This window comes from Canis aureus, chromosome X (genome assembly GCF_053574225.1).
Source record: "Canis aureus isolate CA01 chromosome X, VMU_Caureus_v.1.0, whole genome shotgun sequence".
NCBI lineage: Eukaryota > Metazoa > Chordata > Mammalia > Carnivora > Canidae > Canis > Canis aureus.
In genome coordinates, this window is record NC_135649.1 from 67,505,525 (window position 1) to 67,519,435 (window position 13,911).

General features: G+C 35.8%; 1 protein-coding gene across 10 annotated transcripts in view; it reads left to right on the top strand.

Moving 5' to 3' along the window:
- Positions 1–13,911, top strand: part of PHKA1 (phosphorylase kinase regulatory subunit alpha 1) — a 179,971-nt gene that overhangs the window by 15,981 nt on the left and 150,079 nt on the right. For all 10 annotated transcript variants that reach the window (XR_013374805.1, XR_013374806.1, XR_013374803.1 and 7 more), the window contains exon 5: positions 13,631–13,713. Coding sequence is in view for 7 of the 10 variants with exons in the window: in XM_077888633.1 (XP_077744759.1) it covers positions 13,631–13,713 (83 nt within the window). In the remaining 3 variants the exon portion in view is untranslated. The remainder of the gene's footprint in view (positions 1–13,630; positions 13,714–13,911) is intronic.

Here is a 13,911-nt window from a genome sequence, read left to right on the forward strand (position 1 = left end):
CTCCGGAAATGGGTCTAGTAAGAAGTTGCTACAGCTGAGGTCAAACATGTTGCTTCCTGTGTTCTCCTCTAGGATTTTGATGGTTTCCTGTCTCCCATTTAGGTCTTTCATCCATTTCTAATTTATTCTTGTGTATTGTAAGAAAGTGGTCCAGTTTCATTCTTCTGCATGTAGCTGTCCAGTTTTCCCAACACCATTTGTTAAAGAGACTTCTTTCCATTGGTTATTCTTTCTTGCTTTGTTGAAGATTAGTTGACCATATAGTTGTGGTTCCACTTCTGGGCTTTCTATTCTGTTCCACTGATCTATGTGTCTGTTTTCAGTACCAGTACCATACTGTTTTAATGACTATAAATTTGTAATGTAGCTTGAAATCTGGAATTGTGATGTCTCCACCTTTGTGCTTGCTTTTTCAGGATTGCTTTAGCTATTCAGGGTCTTTTGTTGTTCCATACAAATTTTAGGATTGTTTGTTCTAGCTCTGTGAAAAATGCTGGTTGTATTTTTGAAAATTTCACTAGAGAGGCTGAACAAATTTGAGCTACCAGGAGAAAGAATCAGCATACTTGAGGATATATCAACAAAGATTATGCAATCTGAAGAACAGAAGAAAAAAATAATCGAGAAAAATAATAGAACCCAAGAGAAATGTAGGACACAATTTAGAGCATCAACTCATATGGAATGTGAGTATCAGAAGGAGAGTAAGGAGCAGAAAATATATTCAAAGAAATTATGGCTGAATTCACCTCAAATTTGATGAAAAATATTGATCTATATACATCAAAGAAACTCAGTGATCTGCAGGTAGAATAAACAGAGATCTACACCCAGAAGCATAATAGTAAAAATATTAAAAAGCCAAAAATAAACAGAACATCTTGCAAGCAATATGAGAAAAATGACTTGTCATGTACAAGGGAACCCAAATAAAGTTATTAGCTGACTTCTGTTCAGAAAAAAAATGGAGGCCCAAAGGAAGTGGAATGAAGAGACAAACGAAAAAATAGACTCTTAAATACAGAGAACAAACTGGTGATTGCCAGAGGGGAGGTTGGTTGGGGGTGGGAATGGGTGAACTAGATAAAGGGGATTAAGAGTACACTTAACTTGGGGCACCTGGCTGACTCAGGAAATAGAGTTGAGACTCTTGGTCTCAGGGTCATGAGTTGAAGCCCCATGTTGGACATAGACCTTACTTTAAAAAACATAGGTAACAAATTTTTTAAGAAGAGTACACTTGGGGTCCCTGGGTGGCGCAGCAGTTTGGCGCCTGCCTTTGGCCCAGGGCGCGATCCTGGAGACCTGGGATCGAGTCCCACATCGGGCTCCCGGTGCATGGAGCCTGCTTCTCCCTCTGCCTGTGTCTCTGCCTCTCTCTCTCTGTGACTATCATAAATAAAAAAAAATAAAAAATAAAAAATTCTTTAAAAAAAAGAGCCCTGAAAAATGTATAGACTTGTTGAATCATGATATCGTATACCTGACACTAATATAATCCTGTATGTTAATTGCACTTGAATTTTTTATTTATTTTTATTTTTATTTTTTTTAGATTTTTTTTTTAATTTTTATTTATTTATGATAGTTACAGAGAGAGAGAGAGGCAGAGACACAGGCAGAGGGAGAAGCAGGCTCCATGCGCCGGGAGCCCGACGTGGGATTCGATCCCGGGTCTCCAGGATCGCGCCCTGGGCCAAAGGCAGGCGCCAAACCACTGCGCCACCCAGGGATCCCTGAATTTTTTATTTAAATTCAATTTGCCAACATATAGTATAACACCAGTGCACTTCACATCATATGCCCTCCCTTATAATTGAATTTTTTAGATGAAAAAATAGAGTAAAAATAATTATAAAACATAATATGATTCCATATATATCCTTTCTTAATTGATCTAAAAATCAATTGTATAAAACAGTGTAATTGTGTTGTTGGAGCTACAACATATAAAAGTGCAATATATTTGATAATAACAAAATTAAGGAGGTATGCAGGAATGAAGCAATATTGAGTTAAGGAAATAATACCAAATGGTAACTCAAATCCACAGGAACAAATGAAGACCACCAGAAGTGGTAAATTACAAGATTAATATTACAAAATATAAATATCTATTTTCCTCTCAGCTTCTTTAAAAGATATAAAATTATATAGAGAGATTTGAGATGATGGCGGCTGAGTGGGAGGACCCTAAGCTTGTCTAGTTCCACAAGATAGATAGATAACTATCAAATCATCCTGAATACCCCAGAAATCAACCTGAAGACTGACAGATCAAATTCCACAATTAAGAAGAAGCTGTAGAAGACACATCAAAGAAGGTAGGAATTGCATAGACATGCTTTAGGGGAGAAACAGATCGTGGGTGCTGCCAAAGGGAGAGAGCTATGGTTGCAGAGAAAGGCAAGAGAAAGAAAAGAAGAGGGAGGGAGGGAAGTAGGGAGGAGAGAAGGAGAGAAGGGTAATGAGAATGCATAAGGAGAACATTTCCTCAAAGCCATTGATTGGGAAAATGAAAAGGGCTTACTTTCTTGAGTTCTTACAACCATTAGGGCTTAAGGACTGGAATTTTAAAGAGCAGCAGGCTTGACTGGGATGGAGCCATGAGAGCACTGCCCTACTCCTAGATAGAAGGAGGGAAACAACCAGGGAGGGGGCAGATGGCATGGAAGCAGCAATCTGAAGGGCACTTGGATACACAGAGGGGAGATTATTTGCACTTCCTGGAGTGTGTCCCTGAGAGGTGGAGTTCAGGGAGATTCCTCTCAAGGACAAAGGAGTTGTTTGGCACCATTTCCTTCCCCCAGCCTTCACCCATATAAAACAATTAATAATAAACATAAAGGAACTCATTGATAATAATACAATAATAGTAGGGGACTTTAACATCCAGTTTACATCAATAGACAAGATCATCTAAGCAGAAAATCAACAAGGAAACAATGAATTTGAATGACACACTGGACCAAATGGACTTAACAAATATATTCAGAACATTCCATCCTAAAGTAGCAAAATACATATTCCTTTCACATTCACATGGGATATTCTCCAGAGAAGATCATGTACAGAACAGACCTAGGTCACAGATCAGGCCTCAATCAATACAAAAAGATTGAAATCATACCATGAGTCTTTTCAATGCTATGACTGCAATGCTATGAAACTTGAAATCAACCACAAATAAAAATTTGGAAAGATCACAAATACATAGAGGTTAAGCAATATGCTACTAAACAATGAATGGGTCAACCAGGAAATGGAAGAAGAAATTTTTTTCAATACATGGAAATAAATGAAAAGGAAAACACAATGGTTTAAAACTGCTGGGATGCAGCAGAGGCAGTCCTAAGAGAGAAGTATATAATAATACAGGCCTACCTTAAGAAGCAAGAAAAATTTCAAACAACTTTACCTAAAGGAGCTAAAAAAAGAACAACAAAAATTAAAACCAGCAGAAGGAAGGAAATAACAAAGACTAGAACAAAAATAAATTATATAGAATATTTAAAAACACAATAGGACAGATCAATGAAACCAGGAGCTGGTTCTTTGAATATATTAATAAAATTGATAAGCCTCTAATCAGACTTATTAAAAAGAAAAGAGAAAAGGCCCAAATAAATAAAATCACAAATGAGAGAGGAGAAATAACAACCAACAACACAGAAATACAAACAGTTATAAGAGAAAATTATGAAAAACTATATACCAACAAATTGGACAACCTGGAAGAAATGGATAAATCCCTAGAAACACATAAACTACCAAAACTGAAACAGGGAGAAATAGAAAACTTGAACAGACCAATAACCAGGAAAGAAATTGAACCAATAATCCGAAAACTCCCTACACACAAAAGTCCAGGGCCAGATGGTATTACCAGTGAATTCTACCAAACATTTAAAGAAGAGTTATTACCTATTATTCTCAAACTATTCCAAAAGAAAAAAAATCAGAAAAGGAAGGAAAACTCCTAAATTCATTCTAGAAGGCCAGCATTACCCTAATACCAAAACTAGATAAAGACACCACACACAAAAAAAGAACTACAGGCCAATATCCCTGGTGAACACAGATACAAAAATTCTCAACAAGACACTAGCAAACCAAATCCAACTATACATTAAAAAGAATCATTCACCACCATCAAGTGAGATTTATTCCTCAGTAGCAAGGGTGGTTCAAAATTCTCAAATCAATCAACACGATACACCACAGTGATAAAAGAAAGAACCACATGATCCTTTGAATAGATGCAGAAAAAGCATTTGACAAAGTACAATATCCATTCATGATAAAAATCCTCCACTAGTAGGGTTAGAGGGAACATATCTCAACATCATAAAGGCCATATATGAAAATAACACAGCTAATATCCTCAATGGGGAAAAACTGAGAGCTTTCCCTCTATGGTCAGGAATAAGACAAGAATGTCTATTCTCACCACTGATATTTAATACATACTAGAAGTCCTAGCCATGGCAATCAGACAACAAAAAGAAAAGGCAGCCAAATTGGTAAGGAAGAAGTAAAATTTTCACTATTTTCAGGTGACATGATACTGTATATAGAAAACCCTAGAGGTGCCTAGATGGCTCAGTTGGTTAAGCGTCTAACTTGTGCTTTTGGCTCAGGTCATGATCTCATGGGTCATGGGATTGAGCCCCATGTCGGGGCCCCCACTAAGCAGGAAGCCTGCTTCAGATTCTCTCCCTCTGCCCCTCCCCCAACTCTTTCTTTCTGTAGAATAAATAAATAAATCTTATAAAAAAGAGCACTCAAAAGACTAACAAAAAATTTCTAGAACAGATATAGGAATTCAGTAAAGTCACAGGATACAAAATCAGCATACAGCAATCTGTTGCATTTCTATACACCAATAATGAAGCATCACAAAAGAGAAATCAAGGAATCAATTCCATTTACAATTGCACCAAAAACCATAAGATACCTAGGAATAAGCCTAACCAAAGAGATAAAAGACATGTATTCTGAAAGCTATAAGAAAGTGATGAAAGAAATTGAAGATGACACAAAGAAATGGAAAAACATTCCATGTTCATAGATTGGAAGACTATTATTAAAATGTCTGTATTACCCAAAGCAATCTACACATTTCATGCAAACCCTATCAAAATATCAATAGCATTTTTCACAGAGCTAGAACAAATTATTCTAAAATGTGTAGGAACCACAAAGACCCCAAATAGCCAGAGCAACATTGAAAAAGATAAGCAAAGCTAGAGGCATCACAATTCCAGACTTCAAGTTACATTACAAAGTTGTAGTGATCAAAACAGTATGGTACTGGCACAAAAATAGACACATAGATTGTGGAACGGTATTAAAAAATCCAGAAAAGAACACACAGCTATATCGTCAACTAATCTTTGATAGTGAAGGAAAGAATATCCACTGGAAAAAGGCAGTTTCTTCAACAAATGGTGTTGGGAAAACTGGACCACTTCCATATACCATGCACAAAAATAAATTCCAAGTGGATTAAAGAATAATCCTAGAAGATAACACAGGTAGTAATCTTTGTGACATCAGCCATAGCAACTTTGTATTAGATATGTCTCCTGAGGCGAGGGAAGCAAGAGCAAAAATGAACTTTTGAGACTTCATCAAGTTAAAAAGCTTCTAGGGACTCCTGGGTGGCTCAGCAGTTGAGTGTCTGCCTTTGGCTCAGGGTGTGATCCTGGAGTTCCAGGATCTAGTCCTGCATCAGGCTTCCTGCATGGAGCCTGCTTCTCCCTCTCTCTATATGTGTCTCTCATGAATAAATAAATAAAATCTTTTAAAAAGGATAAAAAGCGGGATCCCTGGGTGGCGCAGCGGTTTGGTGCCTGCCTTTGGCCCAGGGCGCGATCCTGGGGACCCGGGATCGAATCCCATGTCGGGCTCCCGGTGCATGGAGCCTGCTTCTCCTTCTGCCTGTGTCTCTGCCTCTCTGTCTCTCTCTCTGTGACTATCATGAATAAATAAATAAAATCTTTAAAAAAAAGGATAAAAAGCTTCTCTGATTAGCAAATGAAACAATCTACAAAACTAAAAGGCAGTCTGCAAAATGGGAGAAGGTATTTGCAAAGGACATATCTGATAAAAGGTTAGTATCCAAAGTATATAAAGAATTTATAAAACACAACACCCTAAAAACAAATAACCCAGTTAAGAAATGGGCAGAAGAAATGAATAGACATTTTTTCCAGAGAAGACATCCAGATGGCCAACATACACATGAAAGATGCTAAACATCATTTATCATCAGGGAAATACAAATCAAAACTGCAATGAGACATCAACTTGCACTTGTGAGATTGACTAAAATCAATAACACAAGAAACAACAGGTGTTGGCAAAGATGTGGAGAAAGGGAACTCTCTTGCACTGTTGTTAGTAATGCAAACTGGTGCAGCCACTCCGGAGAACAGTATGGAGGTTTTCTAAAATTAAAAAAAAAAATTACCCTGTGATTTAGCAATTGCAATACCAGGTATATACCCAAAGGATACAAAAGTACTAATTCAAAGGTATACATGCACCCTGATGTTTATAGCAGCATTATCAACAATAGCCAAATTATTGGAAGTGTGCAAATGTCCATTGACTGATGAATGGATGAAGATGTGATATATATGATGGAATATTACTCAGGCATAAAAAAGAATGAAATCTTCCTATTTTCAATGACATGGATGGAGCTAGAGTGTATTATGCCAAGTGAAATAAGTCAAAGAAAGATAAATACCATATGATTTCACTCATGTGGAATTTAAGAAACAAAACAATCTTGGGCCTGGGGGAGAGAGAGGCAAACCAAGAAACAGACTGTTAACTATAAAGAACATACCAATGGTTACCACAGGGGAGGTTGATGGGTTGAAGGGTTAAATAGGTAATGGGGATTAAGGAGTGCATTTGTTGTGATGAGCACTGGGCATTGTATGTAAGTGTTGAATCACTAAATTCTATACCTGAAGTTAACAGTACACTGTATGTTAACTAACTGGAATTTAAGTAAAAACTTAAAAAAATGGAATTCAAAAGTGATGTCACTTCCATGACTAGTTTACAAAAGATTGTTACTCCTGTTTTGCTAGCAAACTATTACTTTCTCAGCTTGCACATTTTCATAAAGCAAGCTGCCAAATTGGAGAGGTCTAGATGGCAATTGACAAGAGGAAATGAGGCCCTCACTCCATAACAATGAGGAATTTAATTCTAGCACCAACCATGTGAGTTTGAAAGCATATCCTTCCGCCTTGGAGCCTTGAAATGCCCAAAGCCCCCTAACAACTTGGCTGCAGCATGGGAGATAACTTGAGCCCCAAGACCCATCTCAGCTCTGCCTGAATTCCTGACCCACTGAAACTGTGCAATAGTAAATATGTGTTCTTCTAAGTCAAGAAATACCAAATCATATGAAGTAACAAAAAATGTCTTGTTGAGTTTTTAACATATATACAGATAAAAGGATTTAAAAAGATATATTAAAAAAAAGATATATTAAAAAAAAAGACATATTATGCCCACAGCAGCTATAAAAAGCTAGAGTAACTAATCTCAGGGAAAAAATAAGAATTTAAAATAAAAACTATTACTAGAGTTAAAGAGGAGCATTTTAGATTGAGAAAAGGATCAATCCATCAAGAAGGTATAACAATTATAAATATATATGCATTTAACAACAGAACCCCAAAATACACGAAGGAAAAACTGGCAGAATTGAAAGCAGAAATAGATAATTTAACAATATTTTGAACACTTCAATACCCCATTTTCAATAATGCATAGAACAACTAGGAAGATCAGCAAGGAAAAAGAAATCTTAAGCCAACCAGACCTAACACATCTATAGAACTCTTCATCCAACAACAGAATGCATATTCTTCCCAAGTACACTTAGAACACTTTCCAGGATGGGCTATATGTTAGGTCATAAAACAAGCCTTGAAAAGTTTAAAAGGATTCAAATCACACAAAGTATATTCAATGACCAAAATGGAATGAAATTTGAAATCAGTAACAGAAAGAAATTTGGGAAACTCACAAATATGTGGAAATTAACACACTCTAAAAAAATTTTTAAGTGTTTTATTCTTTAAGAGAGTAGATTGTGTTCCACATATGCCAAGGTCCACTGAATTCAACAAGTTTGTGAACATGGATGTGTGTGTAACATCATTGGCACTGAATCAGTTTGGTTTCAGAAAGTGCCAATAAGCTGGATAAGATGGCATCATTAGGCAGAGTCTTTTAGAAAAGGATGATAGAGTCCCAGTTACCTGGCAAGAAGTCTTTCCAGAAACAATGGGAATCACCTAAGAATCTCCTCTCATTTTCCTTTCTTTTCCATAAATTAATAACAGCTTACAAAATTAATTCCTTTTTAATCAAGTCAGTGTCTAACACAATGAACCTAAAGAATGAGTATCCAGTAACGTTTCAAACACTGTTTTCAACTAATTTACATTTGGTATGCTTGTAATTGTTGTGATTTAGAGTTATTTTTTCTTCTTAAAACATGATAGTGTTTACTTTTTAATAAGCAACATCACTGCAAAGTTACAATAGGATCCCCTAGGAACAAAATAATTTTAAAACATGAATTCAGTTACTTATCACAACAATCCTATGCAATAGGAACACTATTATCCTAACTTTATAGTAAACTGAAATATAACGAGATTAATAATTTATCCAAAAGCATCTTATTGGTCTAAGGATAAACTCCAGATTCCTTAGATTTTTCAATCAAGATCCTCCATAATCTGGCCCCAAATGCCTTTTTAAAATTAGATCTCACTCCTAACTGAAAATAGTACTTATTAGAACCTACCACATCTTCTGCTTCTTGCCTATAAGTCTCAGTCCCACCACTGTCCCACCCAAGATGCCCTCTTCCTTGCCCTTTGCCTACCTGGATTTTCCCCATTACATAAAATTCTGCTCTAGTGTCAGCTCTTCCATGGAGACATCTCTGATCATTCTCACCCAGTGGCATTCACAAGACAACCGACTCTTGCCAGTACTACCTTGTAACTTCTCTTGACATAGTGCCTTATATTGTCATTTAAATAAATAACATACTCCTAAATAACCAATGGGTCAAAGAAGAATCACAAGGGAAATTAAGATTTTGAGCTGAAGCAAAAGGGATATACAACATACCAAAAGTTATGGGAAGTACAAAAAAACAGAGCTTAGAGGGGAGTGTATAGCTGTATGTGCCTATATTACAAAAAATAAGACCTCAAATCAAGTAATTTAATCTTCCATCTTAACACACTAAAAAAGGAAGAGCAAACTAAATCAAAAGCATACAAAAAGAATGAAATATGAAATTTTAAAGCATAAATTAATGAAATAGGGTTCTTTGATGGCTCAGTCGGTTAAGCCTTTGACTCAGGTCATGATCCCAGAGTCCTGGGATCGAGTCCCACATAGGGCTCCCTGTTCCACGGGGAGCCTGCCTCTCCCTCTATCTCTCCCTCAGCCTCTGCCTCCCTCTCTCTCTGTCTCTCATGAATAAATGAATAAAATATTTTTAAAAAGAAATTAATGAAGTAGAGAAACAAATGATAGAGATAATCAACAAAACCAAAGTTGATTCTTTAGAGAGATCAACAAAACTAACAAACCTCGTCTGACCAGGAGAAAAAGAGGACTCAAATTACTAAAATCAAGAATAACAGATGAGACCCATGTAGAAATATGAAGAATTAATACTGTGAACTTAATGTTTACCAACAAATTGGACAACTTTGATAAGGTGTACAAATTTCTAGAAAGACACAAATTACTGAATCTGACTCAAGAAGCAAAGGAAATCTGAACAGATTGATCATAATTACAGAGATAGAATCAGTAATATAAAACTTCCCACAAAGAAAAACCTAGGCCCAGATAGCTTCACTGATAAATTTTACCGAACATTTAAAGAATTGTTACCAATTCTGCACAAATGCTTCCAAAAATAGAAGAGGAAGCAGCACTTGCAAACTCATTCTATGAGGCCAGTATTTGACACCAAAACCAAAGACATCACAAGAACAATATTATTCAGCCATCAAAAAGAATGAAATCTTGCCATTTTCAATGATGTGGATGGAGCTAGAGTGTATTAGGCCAAGCAAAATGAGTCAGTTTAGAGGACAAATACCATATGATTTCAGTCATATGTGGTATTTAAGAAACAAAACAGATGAACATAGTAAAAAGGAGAAAAATATATAGAGAGGCTAACCTAAGACTCTTAACTACAGAGAACCAAGAAGTTGCTGAAGGGGATGTGGGTAGGGGGAATGGGCTAAATGGGTAATGGTATTAAGGGAGGCACTTGTGTTGAGCACAGGTTTTATATGTAAGTGATGAATCACTAAATTCTACTCCTGAAACTAATATTACACTGTATGTTAACTAATTAGAATTTAAATAATAACTTGAAAAAAAGAAAAAAAATATGGATAGACTAAAAATAAAATGAAAATGAAAAATAAATAAACTTAATTGTTTCTTTTAAAAGCCTTATCTCCAAATACAGTCACACTGGGGATTAGGGCTTCAACATATGGATTTCAGGGTGACACAATTGAGTTCATAACAAGCACTTAAGGTAAATATAGGAGTTAATCTTCCTGACCTTGGATTAGACAAGGCCCTATTAGATATGGCATCAAAAGCATAAGCAACTAAAGAAAACATAAGCTGGAATTTATCAAATTAATAACATTTCTGCTTCAAAAGATCTCTTCAAGAAAGTTAAAAACTACTCAGAATATGTTAGAAAGTATTGACAAATCACATATCCGATTAAGGATTTGAATCTATAACATATAAAGTACTCCACAACTCAATAATAAGAAAGATAACCTCATTTTATTTTATTTCTTTATTTTTTTAATTTAAATTCAATTTGCCAAAATATAGTAGTACATCATTAGTTATTGTACTACATCCAATGTAGTTTTCAGTAATTCATCAGTTGTGTATGACCTAATTTTAAATGGTCAAGGAATCTGTATTGACATTTCTCCAAAGAAGATGTTTAAATTGCCAATAAGTACATGAAAAAATCCTGAACATTATTAGTCACTAGGACCAATGCAGATCCCGATAATGAGATACCATGTCACACCCCCTCCGATGGCTATAATCACAAAGACAGAAAATAACAAGTGTTCCTGAGGATATGGAGAAAATGGAATCCTCATACACTGTTGGTAGGAATGTAAAATGGTGCAGCCACTTTGGAAAATAGTCTGGCAGTTCTCAGAAGATTAAGCAGAATTACCATACGGTCTAGCAATTTCACTCCTAGGTATATGCCCAAAAGAAATGAAACAATAATCACTCAAAAGCTGTGTATATCCACGAATGTTCATAGCAGTATTATTTATAATAGCCAAAAAGTGGAAACAGCCTAAATATCCATCAACTGATAATTGGATAAATATGATGCATTCACACAATGGAATTTTTTTAGTAATAAAAAGATGAAGCACTGATAACATTCTACGACACGGATGAGCCTTGAAAACATTATGCTAAGTGAAAGAACTCAAAAATGAAAGGCCATATATTGTATGATTGGTATGTAAACTGTGGAACTTCTTTGCAGAATAACTTGGTAATGATTATCAACATTTAATACACACATAGTAAAGTATTTAGGGAGAAGTATACTGATACTTGCAACTTACTTTGAAATGTATCAAAAAGATGGATTGATGGATAGATAAGTGATAGAAAAGTATGGTAAAACATTAATACTTGGATCCAGATGATGTACATACAGATGTCCACTGCAAGATTTTGTCATTTTTTTCTGTTTATTTGAAAATGTTCATAATACAATTTGGGGAAAAAATAATACACATAAATCTGTGACTCAGCAGTTCTAATAATTTACCTTGGGAAAAAAAGAATTTACTGAGGAAACCTTGAGAAAAAGAGAATTTACTTGATACACTGGTACATGTGCACAAAGGTGTATATATATTCATTACAGCATTGATTATAGTGATGAAGCATTAGGTACAACCTAAATGTTTTCAGTAGGAAAATGGTTATATGATTAGCCATTTAGTAGAATGCCATATAGCCATTAAAAAAATAAGGCAGGTCTCTCTCTCCCTCTGTGACTATCATAAAATAAATAAAAATTAAAAAAAAAATAAGGCAGGTATCTTTAAAATTGTCTCTAAGATATATATGGGAAAAAGTTAGATACAATATAGTATATTACTCTTTGATGATTTTTATATATGCATAGTATTTCTCTGAAAGGATAGAGGAAACTGGTGAGACTGGTTTCTTTCAGAGAAGAGGTTTGGCAAGGGAATGATATAATTCTGGGTGGGAGAAAGACTTTCACAATATGCCTGTTGGGAGGGGTTGGGAGGACAGGACAGGGAGGGGTTGGGAGGACAGGACAGGGAGGGGTTGGGAGGACAGGACAGGGAGGGGAGTTAGTTTTGTTTTGTTTTTCTTGAAAGGAGTTAGTTCTTTTTTAAAATATTTTATTTATTTATTCATGAGAGACACAGAAAGAGAGGCAGAGAGAGACAGGCAGAGGGAGAAGGAGGCTCCATGCAGGGAGCCGACGTGGGACTCGATCCCGGGACTCCAGGACCACGTCCTGAGCCGAAGGTGGCGCTAAACCGCGGAGCCACCCAGGGATCCCCAGGGAGTTAGTTTTTAAAGAAAATGGATCATACTGTATATATTGGGAAGCAGTATAACGTCTTGGTTAGGAACTCAGTCTCTGAAGTGAAACAGAAGTTGATAGTTGAGTCCTGCTTCATTATTTATTAGTTAAATGATCTTAGGCAAATATTTAATCTCTCTAAGCCTCATGGAGAAAATACAGGTACCCACCTCTTAGGGTTGATGTAAAAATTAAATAGATAATTCATGCAAAACATTCCATTTGTAAGCTATAACTATCTTTGCATAGTTTATATTTAGAATAATTATCATTTTTATTACAAATGTATAGTTTTAATTTTCCTTAAAATAATAATCTTTATCTACTTCTTGCTTAGTATTTAAACTCCCTCCAACTCTTTTTTGAAATATTTGTCTTTCTTCTTCCAGATACATTAAGGTACATTATAAATTAATTACCTATAGAATTAGAAGTCTGAGGCTTTCTTTTTTTTAAGGATTTTATTTTTTTATTGATGAGAGACAGATGAATCTCTGATTATCTCTGAGAGAGAGAGAGAGAGGCAGAGATACAGGCAGAGGGAGAAGCAGGCTCCATGCAGGGAGCCTGAATGTGGGACTCGATCCCTGGTCTCCAAGATCACGCCCTGGGCTGAAGACGGTGCTAAACCGCTGAACCACCCGGGCTGCCATGAGGCTTTCTATGGAAACCTACAAATAATAGTTAAAATTCTTCCATGTTATAATATGCTGGTATCTCACGTAGTTGAAGGCTAGCCTAGGTCTGATTTGTGGTTTCACTTTTATGGTTTAGGAATCAAAGTGCCTTTATTGTTTCAAAAGCAGGAATAGGATTACTTGGGAATAATGGGATCAGTTAGTTACTATGGCTGCCTATAAAGCCTATAGTGATAATTGACCAGCTCTGTATCTTCATTCTCTTTTTACTCAGGACTTCATATTATCCACAGCCTAGATGAAGTCAATTTCATACAGAACCTTGTGTTTTACATTGAAGCTGCATATAAAACTGCTGTAAGTACTCATTTTGGAATTGATCTTAAACATATGATGTTTATAAAAATACTGGACAACCCATTCCTTCTCCTAATGCTACCCCTCATAGTAAACCAATCTATAAGGCTTCTAATAGAAATTGCCTTCAGCCTCTTTATTTATTAAGCTTGATCATCCTGTTTGCCTTCTCTCCAAGGGAGTTACAGAGGCAAAAGG